Raw genomic sequence first — 17392 nt, forward strand, 5'->3', positions numbered from 1 at the left:
GGACTTAACATAGGTGGGCGGGCCAACATTTGTAAGCGACAATAGCCTTTGTCCATTCAACAATAACAAATATCAGTTATCTACAAATCAAGGCTGTGTACTGTGGGGATCAAGGGTGGTGTTACCTCCCAAGTTCTGGAGGAGACTGCTGTCTGACCTGTATGAGGGACTTCCAGGGGTCACTCAAATTAAAGCACTTGCCCGCAGTTATCTGGAACCACTTCTAAATGTTTTGCAAAACAACGGATTAAGGCACATCCTGCTACCACCTTACCATCCTGCATCAAGAGGAGCAGCGGAGAGCAGTGCAAACCTTTAAGAAGGACTAGACTCAAGGTTCAGTCTGTGCCCACCCACCAAAGGCTTGCCCACTTGCTGTTCATTTACCGGCACGCACCACACACACAGTAACGGAATGTACACCAGCTGAACTGTTTCTGAAACGCCAACCACATACCCACCTGACACTGTTGAAACCAGAGTTGTCCAACACTGTGGCTAAGCACCAGATACAGGTATCCTTTTCAACAGCAAAGAGCACCTCGAAAGCTTGACCTTTGAGTTGAAAAATGAACAGTGAATATCTCAAAATCATTGTCATGTGGCTAATCAAATTATATCCAAAGCTAAATGAAAATGATATACAAACCTAAAAAGTAACTTCTACTGCCATTGCCAACTATGTAAAAATCGCCTAAATAAAGCCAACGACTAAAAACATTGCAACCTGCAGGTAGAAAATAAAATGAAAAAAATAAATATCCTATAAATCGCATTGGCTACACATGGCCTGTCTGCAACAAACGTGATACATTGTATCAACTATTAACTTGGGTCTGGTCCAAAGCTTGCGCTAGCAAACGTCCAACATTGTATAAAATATTCTGGGCCCGCAGTTGCCCGCGCCAGTGAGCTCGGGGCAGACACAGCTTTAGGCTATTTGCGCAAGGGATTAGAAGCAGTGCTTGACTTGGGCAGGAGCTCACCGGAGCTGAGTAGTGGTACCTCAAATGTTCTACTGCTTGAGCTCCTGTTCCTCTTGTAGAATATTTGCTCAAAAATATTATGGAGCTCCTCCACCTAAATATAAAACAGTAACAGCACCCAAAATGAGTACCGGAACCTATTTCAGTCCAAGTCATGCACTGATAAGAAGCCTATTTTATGACGTTTCCACTAGATCAGAACATAACCTTTTTTTCCCTTTCACGCTGAGTGGATATCGAAAGGGAGAGAGCTGGAATGATTTTTCAAATACATTGAGAAACTATTGTGAATCTCAATGGATGTAAAAACAGACTTTGTTGTTTGCTGTTTGATGTGAAGGAAACATTCAATTGGAGAAGCTCCACAGGTCATTAGTGGTGGTGAGTTAAGGCCAATCAGAAATACTATCAGATCCCCAAATGGGCACATTTATATGCCTACATTTGCGCACAGGCCAGGTAGCCCATAGGCCTATTTTTATGCATGTGTGTCCTTACTCAACATTGACTGGAGTACTCCAAACAAAAGACAATGACTAAATTGACAGAACTGGCAATGTGGTACACAGCTCGATTTGGCCTCTGCATGCCTCGAGGCTCCGCAATGGATTAGTTCACTGAGATGGGCGCAAATATATATATTTGTTACTGCTCGACTAAAACAATCTCGGTCGACCAACAGCCCAACGACCAAATAATCGACTAATTGTATTTGAGCTGTTATATGAAACAAAATATAACATGATGATTGTATCGTCACGACAGATTACCCTGGTTAAATGAACAGGTAAAAACCTGGTGGAACCTGTTTTAATTTCACAAAGGTGCCATGCCACAGATGTTCTTTGATATTCATGAACAACTGCCTGGAGTGGATGTTAGCAATACCGCTCACTTTCATCTCTCTCCCTGGCTCTTCCTCAAGTGTCTCTTTGCATACTGTGTGAACAACACATCTGAGACATGGTGCTCTCTAGCTGCTGATTATAACGGATTTTGCATGCCTGAAAAAGCCCAAATGACTGTGTCAATCTTCCCAAACCTTAGGTTTTTTTACAATGGTAATACAATGCATACTATCAAATTAATGATAGTAATGTAATGTGTGTGAAAATTAGATAAAAAGAATGACAGCATGAATGATGACAACTATTCTATGACCAACTTCTATTTCTCAGACTCTCTTCTAAAAACAATTCCTGTTGTACATGTCAGTAAGGAAAGGGGTAAGAAAAAGGTATTTCCATGACGGCACAATCTTTTTTTGCGTGAGGCTCCCACCCTGTCTACAACATGATGGCCATTAGCAATGAGAGATGCTTTGATGTCATACTTCAGATGCACAGAGCTCTCAGGAGGTTGCAACAGCTGTTTCCGCCCTAAACAACATCTGCGTGTGAGCCTGACACCTACAATACAATCAAAACTTGAGACTACCTGAGTCAAACTTATTGGAGAATGGGTGAGTTGTTGAATATTGGTAGATGTATAATCAACACTTGAAGTGGATAAGGACATAAAGATCACATAGGGCTCTACTAAGGCGGTGCAAGTGCCATTTCAGCTTGTAAAAACTGGCGTTCTGGCATTTCCCAACCCTTGAGCCAGGTTCAGCAATTCACTTGTCTAATAACAGCTCGCTTGTGCCGAGGTGGGAGAGGTGGCAATATTTGAGGTGTGTGCTTAAAATTAAGCGCATATCGGAATTTTAAAGACCAATGAAAAGCAGGTCATAGCAGTAAGGCAGTTGGTAATGCCATGGATTTTGTGAGTGGAAGCGCAACCCATCCGGCCGCGATGCACAGTGCCTTTTATGCTCTTGGAACAAGAGAGGAGATCTGTTTTTTTGTGCCAGTAACCCTTGCATTAATAAAGATAAAAAAACTGATGTTTTTCTCGATTTAGTTTCATTAGATTTAAAACAAGCATAACCTCCCCTCAATGAAGCCACATTTTTTTGTTCTGCCTAATGCGTTCGCCAATTAGGCAAGCCTATCAATAAAGGGTTTGGCTCGTGTGACTGGTTTGAAATCAATCTTAACAACCAAAGCTTTATTAAAAGATCAAGCTTGGGAGCAGTAAAACAGTGAGCGGACATCCCCTTTTTATATATGCATTAGAGGCTGACATTTTAGTCAGCTCCCATTTTGAACATGCGTAAAACCCCCTTCATGTAAGCTATACAGTGCATTCGAAAAGTATTCAGATCCCTTGACTTTTTCCACATTTTATGACATTACAGCCTTATACAGCCTCATTACAACCTTATGGGGCGGCAGGTATTCTAGGGGTTAGAGCGTTGGACTAGTAACCGAAAGGGTGCAAGATCAAATCCCCGAGCTGACAAGGTAAAAATCTGTCGTTCTGCCCCTGAACAAAGCAGCACTGTTACTAGGCTGTCATTGAAAATAAGAATTTGTTCTTAACTGACTTGCCTAGTTAAAAACAGTATATCATGGATACATTAGTTTTTTCCCCTCATCAATCTAAACACATAATAATAACAATGCGATAAGGGATGGTGCGGGGATGCTTTGCTGGTGACATGGTCAGTGATTCATGGCTACTACAGCATTCTGCAGCGATACATAATCACATCTGGTTTGCGCTTAGTGGGACTATCATTGGTTTTTCAACAGGACACTGACCCAAGGAGAGTGATGGATTGTGTTTTGAAGGAGAGTGATGGATTGCTGCATCAGATGACCTGGCCTCCACAATCACCTGACCTCAACCCAATTGAGTTGGTTTGGGATGAGTTGGACTGCAGAGTGAAGGAAAAGCAGCCAACAAGTGCTCAGCATATGTGGGAACTCCTTCAAGACTGATGGAAAAGCATTGCTCATGAAGCTGGTTGAGAGAATGCCAAGAATGTGCAAAGCTGTTATCAAGGCAATGTATGGCTATACTATACTACTTTGAAGAATCTCAAATATTTTGATTTGTTAAACACTTTTTTGGTTACTACATGATTCCATTTGCGTTATTTCATAGTTGTGATGTCTTCACTATTACTCTACAATGTAGAAAATTGTTAAAAAAAATAAAGACCCTGGAATGAGTAGGTGTCCCCAAACTTTTGACTGGTACTGTAAATATTCAGACCCATTAATCAGTACTTTGTTGAAGCACCTTTGGTAGCGATTACAGCCTTGAGTCTTCTTGGGTAATATGCTACAAGCTTGGCACACCTGTATTTGGGAAGTTTCTCCCATTCTTCTCTGCAGACCCTCTCAAGCTCTGTCAGGTTGGATGGGGAGCATCGCTGCACAGCTATTTTCAGGTCTCCCAGAGATGTTCGATCGGGTTGAAGACTGGGCTCTGGCTGGACCACTCAAGGACATTTAGAGACTTGTCACGAAGCCACTCCTGCGATGTCTTGGCTGTGTGCTTAGGGTCATTGTCCTGTTGAAAAGTAAACCTTCGCCTCAGTCTGAGGTCCTGAGCGCTCTGGAGCAGGTTTTTAATCAAGGATCTTTGTACTTTACTCTGTTAATCTTTTCTTCCATCCTGACTAGTCTCCTAGTCCCTGCAGCTGAAAAACATCCCCAAAACATGATGCTGCCACCACCATGCTTCACCGTAGGGATGGCGCCAGGTTTGTTCCAGACTTGACGCTTAGCATTTAGGCCAAAGTGTTCAATCTTGGTTTCATCAGACCAGATAATATTTTTTCTCATGGTCTGAGAGTGCTTTAGGTGCCCTTTGGCAAACTCCAAGTGTGCTGTCATGTGCCCTTTACTAAGGAGTGGCTTACTTCTGGCCACTACCATAAAGGTCTGATTGGTGGAGTATTCCTATCCTAGGAATACCTAGGATAGGATAAAGTAATCCTTCTCACCCCCCCCCCCCCCCCTTAGATGCACTATTGTAAAGTGGCTGCTCCACTGGATGTCATAAGGTGAATGCACCAATTTGTAAGTCGCTCTGGATAAGAGCGTCTGCTAAATGACTTAAATGTAATGTAAATGTAATGGTTGTCCTTCTGGAAGGTTCTCCCATCTCCACAGAGGAACTCTGGAGCTCTGTCAGTGACCATTGGGTTGTTGGCCACCTCCCTGACCAAGGCCCTTCTCTCCCGATTGTTGTTTGGCCAGGCGGCCAGCTGTAGGAAGAGTCTTGGTGGATCCAAACTTCTTCCATTTAAGAATGATGGCCACTGTGTTCTTGGGGACCTTCAATGCTGAAGACATTTTTTTGTACCCTTCCCTAGATCTGTGCCTCGACACAATGGGGTAGTGTGTGTAGATTGATGAGGGAAAAATGAATTTAATCCATTTTAGAATAAGGCTGTAATGTAACAAAATGTGGAAAATGTCCTGTATTTGTCCATATGATCATCATGAAACGAGAGATGAGATGATGCCGGTGACCCTCGTACTTAGAAGTTATTTTTCTGTAACAATTGCATGTTTTCCATTTCATATGATTAAAAACCAAGCCCTCCATAGGCTACATTTACCCTTGGCCTAGGCTACTATAATGAAGGCTGGTTCAAAAGCAATGTGTCATGTCTTTATTATCTTGGCAATTTTATGATATCATGCTCCTGACCAATTTATTTAGAGATATTATGGCAAAAGAAATATATATTTTTTTAAATACACCATTTCATTAAAAACCAAACATATTATAATTATTCATCGTAATGGATTTAAGATAAGAATTAAGGAGCTGTCTGCTATTTCGGGAGAAGTGTGAATGAGATTCGTAAGATGGTTCCATTATGTTTACAGAGTTCAAAAAGTACTTGCACTCAAAACCATGAAGAGGAATGTGCAAAAATGATACAATTAATTTATTCCATGTTCAAAAGAATACACAAAGTAAAAGTGCTGTGGTGCTTTTATAAAAAACATATATTTCTTTTAAATAAACAGAGCATACGTTTCGACCATATGCCTTCATCAGTGCTGTACAAACAAATTAAGACGACACGTACTTAAAACACCTGCTGTGTGTAACAAGTGCAACAGGTGCAAGCAGATAGTTAATTAGAGACTGGCAAATAGGGAGTCAATGCTTATTAATATATAAAAGAATATATAAAAAGGAAAAAAAAAAAAAAAAAGGGCAATTCATTGTCAGATATAATTGGGAAGAGACAACAGTCTGGGCTACATAGCAATATCAGAAGCAATAGATATGGACGGACTACCAGTTTGAGTAGACAACACTAGAAGAAACATAAAAGGTCATTAAGCCCTTGAGTTTTTAAGGAGAAGATCCATAGGTTACCAGTGGCCAGACGTTTTCATGAGGCTAATCATGTTGTGGTTGATCTTAAATTCTGTGCCATTGACCGCATTCTCAAGCTGCAGATGCCGCAATACGGATGAGCGCCTTCTCCAGTGCGAAGCCCTATGGATCTTCTCCTTAAAAACTCTACACCCACAAGGGCTTAATGAGGAATTGGACCGTGCATGTTTCTTGTAGTGTTGTCTACACACACCAGCCGTCCTGCCCCCCCCAACTGTATTTAGACATTGCCCATTTAAAACAAGCTGTTTTGATTAGAATTTCATTAGAGTTATTCACTCTCTATTTAGGCCTTATAAATAATGCATTCTATCTTGCTTATTGACAACATTCTTGCATGTCCATAGCTCAGCCATAATGGATTTACGGTAGGGCCTAGCCCCTATATCAGTGTGAATGCTATGTTCAACAACTACGACATCGTACCTATAGCGCTACTGCCGGCGCCAAGATGTCCCATTGTGTTAGGTTTGTTAAAATAGAGCCCATACTGTAAGCAACAAAGTAGCCTACTGTAAGAAAATATGAAAAGGTGTGTTGTCTACACGTTCGCATACGAGGAAACCTAATGTAAGAAATGTGAACGAGGTGGCAAGGGAACCATCGAGGGAAGCAAATGAGCTCAACCAAACATGTGTTCATGTATTTCAATCTCTTTGATCAGAATGCCGATGCTGCCTTCTGGCCCAGTAAACACAACTTCCTGCATCAACACTGGCCACGTCACAATTATCTGTGCTTCCTAGCAAGGTGTGCACTTGTTCACTTAGCCTCACTAATTTGAATTATTTTAGATTTGCGTAACGTGGCGAATGGGTGCGACTGGGGGCGGCAAAATGTTCACGCATAGTCCTTTTAAAGCAGCTGGAGGTGTGACATTAACAGAGACAAATGAGAAAAAGGTTAACTTCTCAGCTTGACTCAGATACAAGTGGCCTTTACTATAGCTGACAGTGGTCCTCTTACGGACTCAGGATGAGGAAAATGTTTCATTGTTACCAGACAGACCTATGTGGCTACCATTGTAATAATCTACTGATCCAAGTACTTCTCAATGAAGCCATGACAACATTTGCGTTAAATGTAGAGTCAAGTACCACTTGACAATTTTAAAGTGGCACTCTGAAACGGGGAAAATGGTAATGTAGTAATCTTATGGTAATAGAGGGCCTGACACTGGCCTTGATTTGTCTTAAAAGCATGAAACCACAAAGCTCTTATTGCCTGAATGAGCACATGAATTTGTTACGATCTTTGAATATACATGGACACTACATTCAGTATGTCATAGTTCTGCTAGTCCTTGTGCCTCTTAAATAACTCCTGACTTTGGGGCAAACATTTAAATCCTGACTTTGGGGCAAACATTGATTACTGTCTAAATCTCTGCACCAGGGAACTTGCAGTAACTATAGTACCCCCATAACATCCATAGAGAGACAGTATTACTGCTGAAGAGAACAAATGCACATGTATGCAAAAATATCTATTGCAAAAATTGCAATTTAAAACAAAAACAATACAGTACTTAGAAATATATAAAAAATATTAAAATATTGTATTTCTCAAATGTAGTTGACAAAGGTCAGGTGAAGTTGATAAGGTTCATAGTGACCTCATATAAAATAAACAGAAATATAATATTTACATAAGTAGTCAGACCCTTTACTCAGTACTTTGTTGAAGCACCTTTGGCAATGATTACAGCCTCGATTCTTCTTGGGTATGATGCTACAAGCTTGGCACATCTGTATTTGGGGAGTTTCTCCCATTCTTCTCTGCTGATCCTCTCAAGCAGATCCTCTCAAGCTCTATCAGGTTGGATGTGGAGTGTTGCTGCACAGCTATTTTCAGATCTCTCCAGAAATGTTTGTTTGTGTTCAAGTCCAGGCTCTGGCTGGGCCACTCAAGGACATTCAGAGACTTTCCTTGCGACCTTTCTGTGTCTTGGCTGTGTGCTTAGGGTCATTGTCCTGTTGGAAGGTGAACCTTCACCCAAGTCTGAGGTCCTGACTGTTCTGGAGCAGATTTTCATCAAGGATCTCTGTATTTTGCTCCATTCATCTTTGCCTCGATCCTGACTAGTCTCCCAGTCCCTGCCGCTGAAAAACATCCCCACAGCATGATGCTGTCACCACCATGCTTCACCGTAGGGATGATGCCAGACATCCTCCAAATGTGACACTTGGCATTCAGACCAAAGAGTCTAATCTTGGTTTCATCAGACCAGAAAATCTTGTTTCTCATGGTCTGAGAGTGCTTTAGGTGCCTTCTGGCAAACTCCAAGCCAGCTGTCATGTGCTTTTACTGAGGAGTGGCTTCTGCCTGGCCACTCTACACTAAAAGCCTGATTGGTGGAGTGCTGCAGAGATGGTTGTCCTTCTGGAAGGTTCTCCCACCTCCACAGAGGAACACTGGAGCTCTGTCAGAGTGACCATTGGGTTGTTGGCCACCTCCCTGACCAAGGCCCTTCTCTCCCGATTGCTGTTTGGCTGTGCGGCCAGCTCTAGGAAGAGTCTTGGTGGATCCAAACATCTTCCATTTAAGAATGATGGAGGCCAATGTGTTCCTGGGGACCTTCAATGCTGCAGACATTTTTTGGTACCCTTCCGCAGATCTCTGCCTCGACACAATCCTGTTTCGGAGCTCTACGGACAATTCTTTCAACCTCATGGCTTGGTATTTTCTATGACATGCACTGTCAACTGTGGGACCTTATATAGACAGGTGTCTGCCGCTGCAAATCATGTCCAATCAATTGAATTGACCAAAGGTGGACACCAATCAAGTTGTAGAAACATCTCAATGATGATCTTTGGAAACCGGATGTACTTGAGCTCAATTTCAAGTCTCATAGCCATGGTACTGAAATATTTCATACATTTGTAAAAATGTCTGAAAACCAATTCTCTTTGTCATTATGGGGTATTGTGTGTAGACTGATGAGGATAAAAAAAAATATTTAATACATTTTAGAATATGGCTGTAACGTAACAATACAGGGAAGAGGTCAAGGGGTCGGAATACTTTCCAAATGCACTGTATTTAATGTAATGTTGATAGCATTTCCCTTGTTTGTGATAAACAGCATCACTTTAAGAGGCCACGCCTGAGATGAGTCTCGCCAGCCATCATTCTTTCTGCTGAAGGAAGCTACGTTGCTGACATTGCCATGTTGCATTAGAGTCACGCCAAGAAAAATAAGGGGACACAATCTAGGACATGCTGTCTAAAATCATCTGAAACAACTTCAGATAGTCCACAGTGAGCCAAAGAAGCGCTCTTATAAGACAGTGTAATTCTTTCAAATCAGAGAGCTCTCACACACTAACCCAGGATGCTCAAACCCTGATTTCGCCTTTTATTCACACCAGCATATTGTGGCACCGAACCTAGAATATCTGTTCGCGTTGGAAACAAACAGGGCTGGCTAATAAAGAGTCATTCATTATCACATGCACACAATCATATGAATAAATCTAGCACTGCAACCAACTATTGGCAATAATTTGTCAGGCCAATCATGTATGATTTCTCAAAGACATACAGTCAAATCAAAATGGTAAATTAAATGCCGTGTGTTCCGTATTAAGGTACCAAAAATGTTGAGACAAGCAGGATCTCTCACCGGTCTTACAGATGGGGCAGCACTGATCAGGCTCATACACTGGGTCCACACACTCTGTCTGGGGGCAAGCTGACACAGTGCACAACACCTCTCCACTCCCCTCACAGCGACACTTCTCACACGGAGACACCTGGGGGCAGAGGGAAAAAGACTGTTTAAAAATATCTCTCTCTCTCTCTCATGCAACTACTCACTCACTCGCCTGTCTGGTCCACTAGCCAATATAGGGACATTGAACATCAAACATTCAGCCACAGAGCTTAGAACACAGGGAGGTCCCATCTTACGGCACTTTATTGGAAATACATACTTCATTTGAAGGAGACATGAGTTGAGAAATGAACTTCAGTGCACAATCAACCGAGAATAGGGAAATCAATGTGCTGATTGTGTGCTCAGTTGGAAACAGGAGATATAAGCTGCAAATGTCTTGCTTTGTGAACTAGAGAGAACAGTTTGATTAATGGAGCTTTCCAAGTCTGAAAGTATTGGGGAAAACAGGGCCCATGACCGTATGATGCAACTTGTGTCGACAATATGCCTTCAACCAAGTCACCCCCCTTGACTGGAGATGCTAGGCTTTAGTCTGAAGCCACTCGTGGCCATGTGAGCATTTCCTTTTAAATCAGAGAACATAGGTTAATCCTAACAGCATGGATCAAGACGATTGCAGAGCGGCTCGAGCTTCTGACCAGCACTCCAATGTGAGAAACGGCAAGAGAGAGACCCCACTAAACAGTACCGCCGCAGAACACAGCAATCGACCACAAGGCTCTGCCTGTTGCTTTGTTTCTAAACCTCTAGGCAGGCATCCACAGAGGATAGGAGACATTTACTTTAGTGGAAGTGGGTCTCTCTCTCTCTCTTTCCTTTCTCTCTTTCTGATCTCTCTCTCTCTCTCTCTGCACAGACTTCTCCCAGGAGAGCTACAAGCTGTGCCTCTCAATACAGAGCTGCTTGTATCACTCTGCATTAACGGAAATAAGTCCCATATTAGATCTAACCTCCTGGTGTGACCCTCCAGTGCTAGCACAAAGGGATGCCTTAAACAGTCACATATAATACCTTTCTTTCATCAAAAATAGAACAGAAGGCTGATGGAATCGTTGTGGATGGAACTTCTAAAATAAATAAAAGAATAAGCCCTTTTGAGGTCTCCTGGGCTTGGCTTAAAATAGATAACTCCACCAAGACTAGAATATATCATATATCAAGATAAGAATATTAACACAATTACTCTTAAGCTTAAACATACCATTGAATTTAGCAGCCCCAAGGAATGTTCAAACTTTGTGTGAATAAAATAAATGCTGACTTTTGCCATCATAAAATGTGCTTCGCTGCTTGTTTGCTTGCTACACTGAAAGGTATTTTGGCATAGTATTCACGATACACTGGCAATCTATCAACAGTTTCCCCACATGGAATGTCTACGGAGCCCGAAACGTTGGTAACAAGTTCCACTAAAACTGTGGAACATCTAGATTGCCAGCCGACTAAATTCAACTCCATGATTTACAATGGAGTTGAGCAGCGACTAGTGGGGACTGGAGCTCCGACGTCATTTTAGCATCCAAAGAATAGCTCGCAACTACCCAGAACAATGTTGTGTGCAGAGGTGTAAAGTACTTGTGTAAAAATACTTTATAGTCGTTTTTGGGTTATCTGTACTCTACTTTCCTATTTATATTTTTGACAGCTTTAACTTTTACTTCACTACATTCCTGATGAAAATAATGTATTTTTTACTTCATACATTTTCCCTGACACCCAAAATGAATTATTACATTTTGAATGCTTAGCAGGAAAGAAATATGGTCCAATTCGTACACTAAGCAAGGGAACATCCCTCGTCAAGGGAACATGCCTCTGATCTGGCGGACTCACTGAACACACGTGCTTCATTTGTAAATGTTGTCTGAGTGTTGGAGTGTCCCCCCCCCCTGGCTATCCGTAAATAAAAAAATAACAAGAAAATAGTGCCGTCTGGTTTGCTTAATATAAGGAATTTTAAATGATTTATACTTTTACTTGATACTTAAGTATATTTGAGCAATTACATTTACTTTTGATACTTTTGATACTAGTATATTTAAAACCAAATACTGTTAAGACAGTTTACTGGATGACTTTCACTTTTACTTGAGTCATTTTCTATTAAAGTATCTTTACTTTTACTCAAGTATGATATTTAGGTCGTTTTTCAACCACTGGTAGTGGGTAATTCATTTTATGTGACGTCAGAGCTCCAGTCTTCCCACACAAGTCGCCGCTCAACTCCATCGTAAATCGTGGAGTTGCGTTTAATCAGCTACTAGATCACTAGTGTGCTGGAGTTTCTTTTCAATTCAGAGGTTGATCTCTTGAAACCCAGACTGTCATAAGAAAACTGTCACAAGAAAACATTTCAATTAAATAGCACTATGAAAGAGGTTGCCTAAGGATGTCATCATCACCTGGGTTGTATTCATGTAGAAAACGTTTTGAAACGGATAACAAACACTAGCGTTTCTTGTTGTACACGTTCAGGTAATCCATTCCTGTTTTGGCTCATTTTCTTATGTTTGCTTCCTAGAGAATAACACCCTGTCAACCTTTAAAGATATAATTTCCAGACTCACCTTAAACTCTTGTAGCGTTGTGTAGACCTTTCCCCTGAACTCACAGTAGTTCTTCTTCTCCTTGCACTCTGGACAGCACTGGCTGGTGTCCACCCGGATGCAGCGAGGGTGAACTTTTGGACATTCAGGTTTGGCACACAGGGGTCCCTCGTCCGTGCAGAGGCAAGGGCATGTGGAGGGCCCCGGGGTAAACTTCTCCCCAATGGCAAACACAAAGCCACTTTCGTCCATGCAGCCCTTCCCCCTGTAATCTGGATATGCGTACTCATCGATAGCGTCAAGAGAAAGATTTGTTTCACTCGTGGGACCCTCGTCTACTCGGCTCAGGCCCTCCTCTTGCTCTTCCCACAACTCTTGTGATGCCTTCCCACCCTTGGATCCAGCAAGTTTCTGGATGCTGGAGTTTGGCCTGGATCTGTTGACAGAGGTTCTGTTGCTGGCCCCTCTGTGGGTCTCCAGGCCCATGAAGCTGATCTCCTCCAGCTGCTGCTGGGTGCTATAGCTGAGCGCCCCCACTGAGGCCTGCTGCTTGTCCTGTTTGTCCTCTCTGGCCTGGGTCAGGACACGCTCCAAGCGTTCCCTGCTCACTGACAAGTCTGCCAGGGGATTACACTGAGTACTGGTCAGAAACAACATAACAAAGAGGACTTCCACTGTCATGGCAACAGAGTGCACCATCTCTCCCCACCACCTGGAAGGTGGGATGACACCTTGGCTTCACATAACACACTTCATATCTCAGGTGTGAGCCAGTCCATCTGGAAAAAGAGAATGAAACTGGAATTAAGTATTTGACCGTATGTAGTCTAGACATTGATATTGTCTCTTAGCCTGGTCCAAATTCTGTGCTTTATAGCAAACTTCTCTTGTCGTTATCATGACCAAACAATGACCAAGACAATGACCATAGGAGTTGGCTATACAGCATAAAAATATCTGACTAATTGTCTTCATGTTAGCCCCAATAAGGGTTCTGCTTTTTCATTGCAATACCGGATCCTATCAAAGAAACACCTCACATGACCTAAAGAAAACCTCAGCGACTTGGGCTGTCAGAACGAAGTGCATTCATATTGCCGGTGTCAGGAAATCAATAGGCTTTCTTACACTAACTTCCTTGCATCAAATGCTCCCAGCAGGGACAGACTGTGGAGATAAATTGCCAAAAACGAACCTGAATCTCACTCCCCACCCGGAACAAAGGAAATATAATCAATGGATTCCGGTTCAAATAAAATCAGACTACTATACAGGGAGAAATTGATTAGAAAAGAGATCATGATTCTTTTCAGGAAGAATGAATTTACTGTAGCTAGAGGACATTTCTAGACCAACTTAGATCACTGAACAGCATAAAAAGTGTATATTTCTTCATTTATTTCTTTACATTTTTGGGGGACTTGTTGTGCATTGTTTGGTGTTTGTTCGGCATTACTGCATTGTGGGAACTAGAAACATAAGCATTTCGCTGCACCTGCGATAACCTCTGCTAAATATGTGTATGCAACCCCAAAAAATGATTTGAAAAAAATAACAATAAAATTAAGTGTTCCATTACTGTATATGTTCTAAATCTATGGCTCTGGTTTTGTACATGTGCAGTGGTCTCACACACCAGGCCTGGGGCCACCAAACTGCAGCTTACGGATCTGATGTGGCATGCAGGCCAGGAGTTTAAGACCACTAATGTTAAGGGAATCAATATTTGTTTCACTATTTATATTGGTCAAATAATGCCCCCCTTTTTTTGTTACAATGAAATCTATTGAATTCAGTAATCAAACAATGGTTGTTTTATGACAAACATGCTGTCATAAACAGACAAACTGTCATGACTATATATGACATTGGCTATGATATTATCATGGCACCAACATCCTAGTTAAGTCGTAGCCTTGCAACAAGGCTTGGCTTCTGCGAGCCAGAATGGCTCATGCTGTAGGAGCAAGAGCCTATCTCCAGTTTCTGTAGCGTGAGACAGGGTTTAACCTATGGGTCCACATCTGGTCCCATTTTTACAGTCTTTGGTATGTATAGATAATTAATCTCACTGTGCGTGCGTGCGTGCGTGTGCGTGCGTGTGTGTGTGTGTGTAAATAAAGTTTCCCTGTGTGTACCTTTTGTGAGGCCTTATTCCCCTCTGACCGGGGGCAGAGTCACAGACCAGCAAAAGCAGAGAGTCGCTCTCTGATAGTATGACTCGGCCGGGGATCGAACTCCCAACCTTCCAATCTCAGGGTGGACACTAACCGCAATGGCACTAAGTTGGTCTTAGGTATAAGCAGGACATACGACAATGAATGCATTAGGTTGATGAGTTTCTTTTTTCGTTTCATTACTAATCAAATGATTTGATTACCCAACTAACTTGACATGTTAATGGTTTGAGTTTGAATGCCTTACTGTGTTTTGTTTCGACTTTCAATCATGTTCTTAAGAGTAGTATGTTGAGTCCATTTTTTTTCTCTCTCTACTAAAACACTTGCAGTGGGATCAATATTTGTATCTTTGTGTAAAAAGGTGAGATTTTAGCTGTATTGACTTTGACCTGACAATTAGCTGTAGATGAGTGTCTGGACTCATTTAAGAATAAACCATTCAGTATTTATTAATATGTCAACTCCGCTGGCAATGAATTCGTTTTCAATAGAGTAGAGTACAACTGCTGTTTCCGAATTAGGATTCTCAAGAAAGAACAGAAAGGTAAATAAATACTTTAAGCTTTCCCTGAGCAAGTCAGCCTTGTTACAAAATGCAGTAGGTTAATATAAAGGGAATGAAAAACGTATGTTATCAGTAAGAATAAAAACATAGTATTTCTTAGGGAATACTACATTTTAATAAATGGATGCGCCTGACACGTAAAATCATGTCCTGGCACCTCAGGGAAGTGTATATTGAGATCAATCAATCAAATGTATTAATAAAGCCCTTCTTACATCAGCTGATGTCACAAAGTGCTGTACAGAAACCCAGCCTAAAACCCCAAACAGCAAGCAATGCAGGTGTAGAAGCACGGTGGCTAAGAAAAACTCCCTAGGAAGGCCAGAACCTAGGAAGAAACCTAGAGAGTATCAGAGTATCTCTACCTGCTGTCTCTAGAAAGTTGAAAACAGCAGGAGATAAGAGATAGAGATAAGGGCTGTGGTCAAGCTCAATTCTAGACAACTCTAAACATAGGTTGAAAGTCTCTTCATGTGTAGTCTCGAACACCACAGCCTCAGACTTCCAGCCTGGGGATGCAGTTACGTCACAATGCAGTGCCTTCAGCAAGTATTCAGACCCCTTGACTTTTTCCACATTTTGTTACGTTAGAGCCTTATTCTAAAATTGATCAAACTGTTTTTTCCCCCCTTAATCTATACCAATAACCCATATAAAAAAAACTGAAGTATCACATTTACGTAATTATTCAGACTCTTTACCCTGTACTTTGTTGAAACACCTTTGGCAGCGATTACAGCATCTATTCTTCATTGGTATGACGCTACCAGCTTTGCACACCTGTATTTGGGGAGTTTCTCCCATTCTTCTCTGCAGATCCTCTCAAGCTATTTTCAGGTCTCTCCAGAGATGTTCGATCTTGTTCAAGTCCGGACTCTGGCTGGGCCACTCAAGGACATTCAGAGACTTGTCCCGAAGCCACTCCGGCATCGTCGTTGCTGTGTGCTTAGGGTCGTCGTCCTGTTGGAATGTGAAGCTTCGTCCCAGTCTGAGGTTTTCATCAAGGATCTCTGTACTTTGCTCCATTTATCTTTGCCTCGATCCTCACTAGTCTCCCAGTCCCTGTCCCTGAAAAATTATACTGCCGCCACCATGCTTCACCGTAGGGATGGTGCCAGGTTTGCAGAAATGTTTTGGTACCCTTCCCCAGATCTGTGCTGCGACACAACCCTGTCTCCGAGATATACAGACAATTCCTTCATCCTCATTGCCTGGTTTTTGCTCTGACATGCGCTGTCAGCTGTGGGACCTTATATAGACTAGAGGACGACCGATTAATCAGAATGGCCAATTAATTAGGGCCGATTTCAAGTTTTCATAACAATCGGAAATCAGCATTTTTGGGGGCCGATTTCCGATTATAAAAAATATATATATATTTTTTAATACCTTTATTTAACTAGGCAAGTCAGTTAAGAACACATTCTTATCTACAATGACGGCCTAGGAACTGTGGGTTAACTGCCTTGTTCAGGGGCAGAACGACAGATTGTCACCTTGTCAGCTCAGGGGTTCAAATCTTGCAAAGGCACAGTTAACTTGTCCAAAGCTCTAACCATTGCACTCCACGAGTAGCCTGCCTGTTACGCGAATGCAGTAGAAGCCAAGGTAAATTGCTAGATAGCATTAAACTTATCTTATAAAAAACAATCAATCATAACCACTAGTTATAACTACTAATCCAGTTTAGCAGGCAATATTAACCAGGTGAAATTGTAATTTCTCTTGCGTTCATTGCACGCAGAGTCAGAGTATATGCAACAGTTTGGGCTGCCTGGCTCATTGCGAACTAATTTGCCAGAATTTTACGTAATTATGACATACAATGCTTCCCACACATCTGGAGAAGATGGCATCAAACGTCTCGTCTCAGTCACCTGAGATTTCTTTATCTGCTCATGCAAAGTCGCCAAGCAGTATGCAGACGTCGGGGCGGTCCCTGACGATGACGTTAATGAAGTCCACCAGGAGGTGAAAGGTTAGGCTGTCAGAGGGGTTTAGGGACCACAGGCCATCAGCTGCTCTGATACATCAGGAATGTCCATTTCCTGTTTGACGGGATTTGAGTAGAACAGATTGAAGGTTGTGCAATGTAACAAGAATGTAACAAGAATATTTAGACTTAGGGATGCCACCAGTTAGATAAAATACCGAACGGTTCCGTATTTCACTGA

At 42.0% G+C, this 17392-nt stretch overlaps 1 protein-coding gene across 1 annotated transcript in view; it reads right to left on the reverse strand.

Moving 5' to 3' along the window:
* LOC115112720 (brorin) overlaps window positions 1-17392 on the reverse strand; it is a 49768-nt gene that overhangs the window by 14729 nt on the left and 17647 nt on the right. Inside the window, exons 2-3 of the mRNA XM_029639743.2 lie at window positions 12495-13252; window positions 9874-10003 (exon numbers count right to left, since the gene is read on the reverse strand). Coding sequence (XP_029495603.1) covers window positions 9874-10003; window positions 12495-13172 — 808 coding nt within the window. The 5' untranslated portion in view covers window positions 13173-13252. The remainder of the gene's footprint in view (window positions 1-9873; window positions 10004-12494; window positions 13253-17392) is intronic.

This window comes from Oncorhynchus nerka, linkage group LG28 (genome assembly GCF_034236695.1).
Source record: "Oncorhynchus nerka isolate Pitt River linkage group LG28, Oner_Uvic_2.0, whole genome shotgun sequence".
Taxonomy (NCBI): domain Eukaryota; kingdom Metazoa; phylum Chordata; class Actinopteri; order Salmoniformes; family Salmonidae; genus Oncorhynchus; species Oncorhynchus nerka.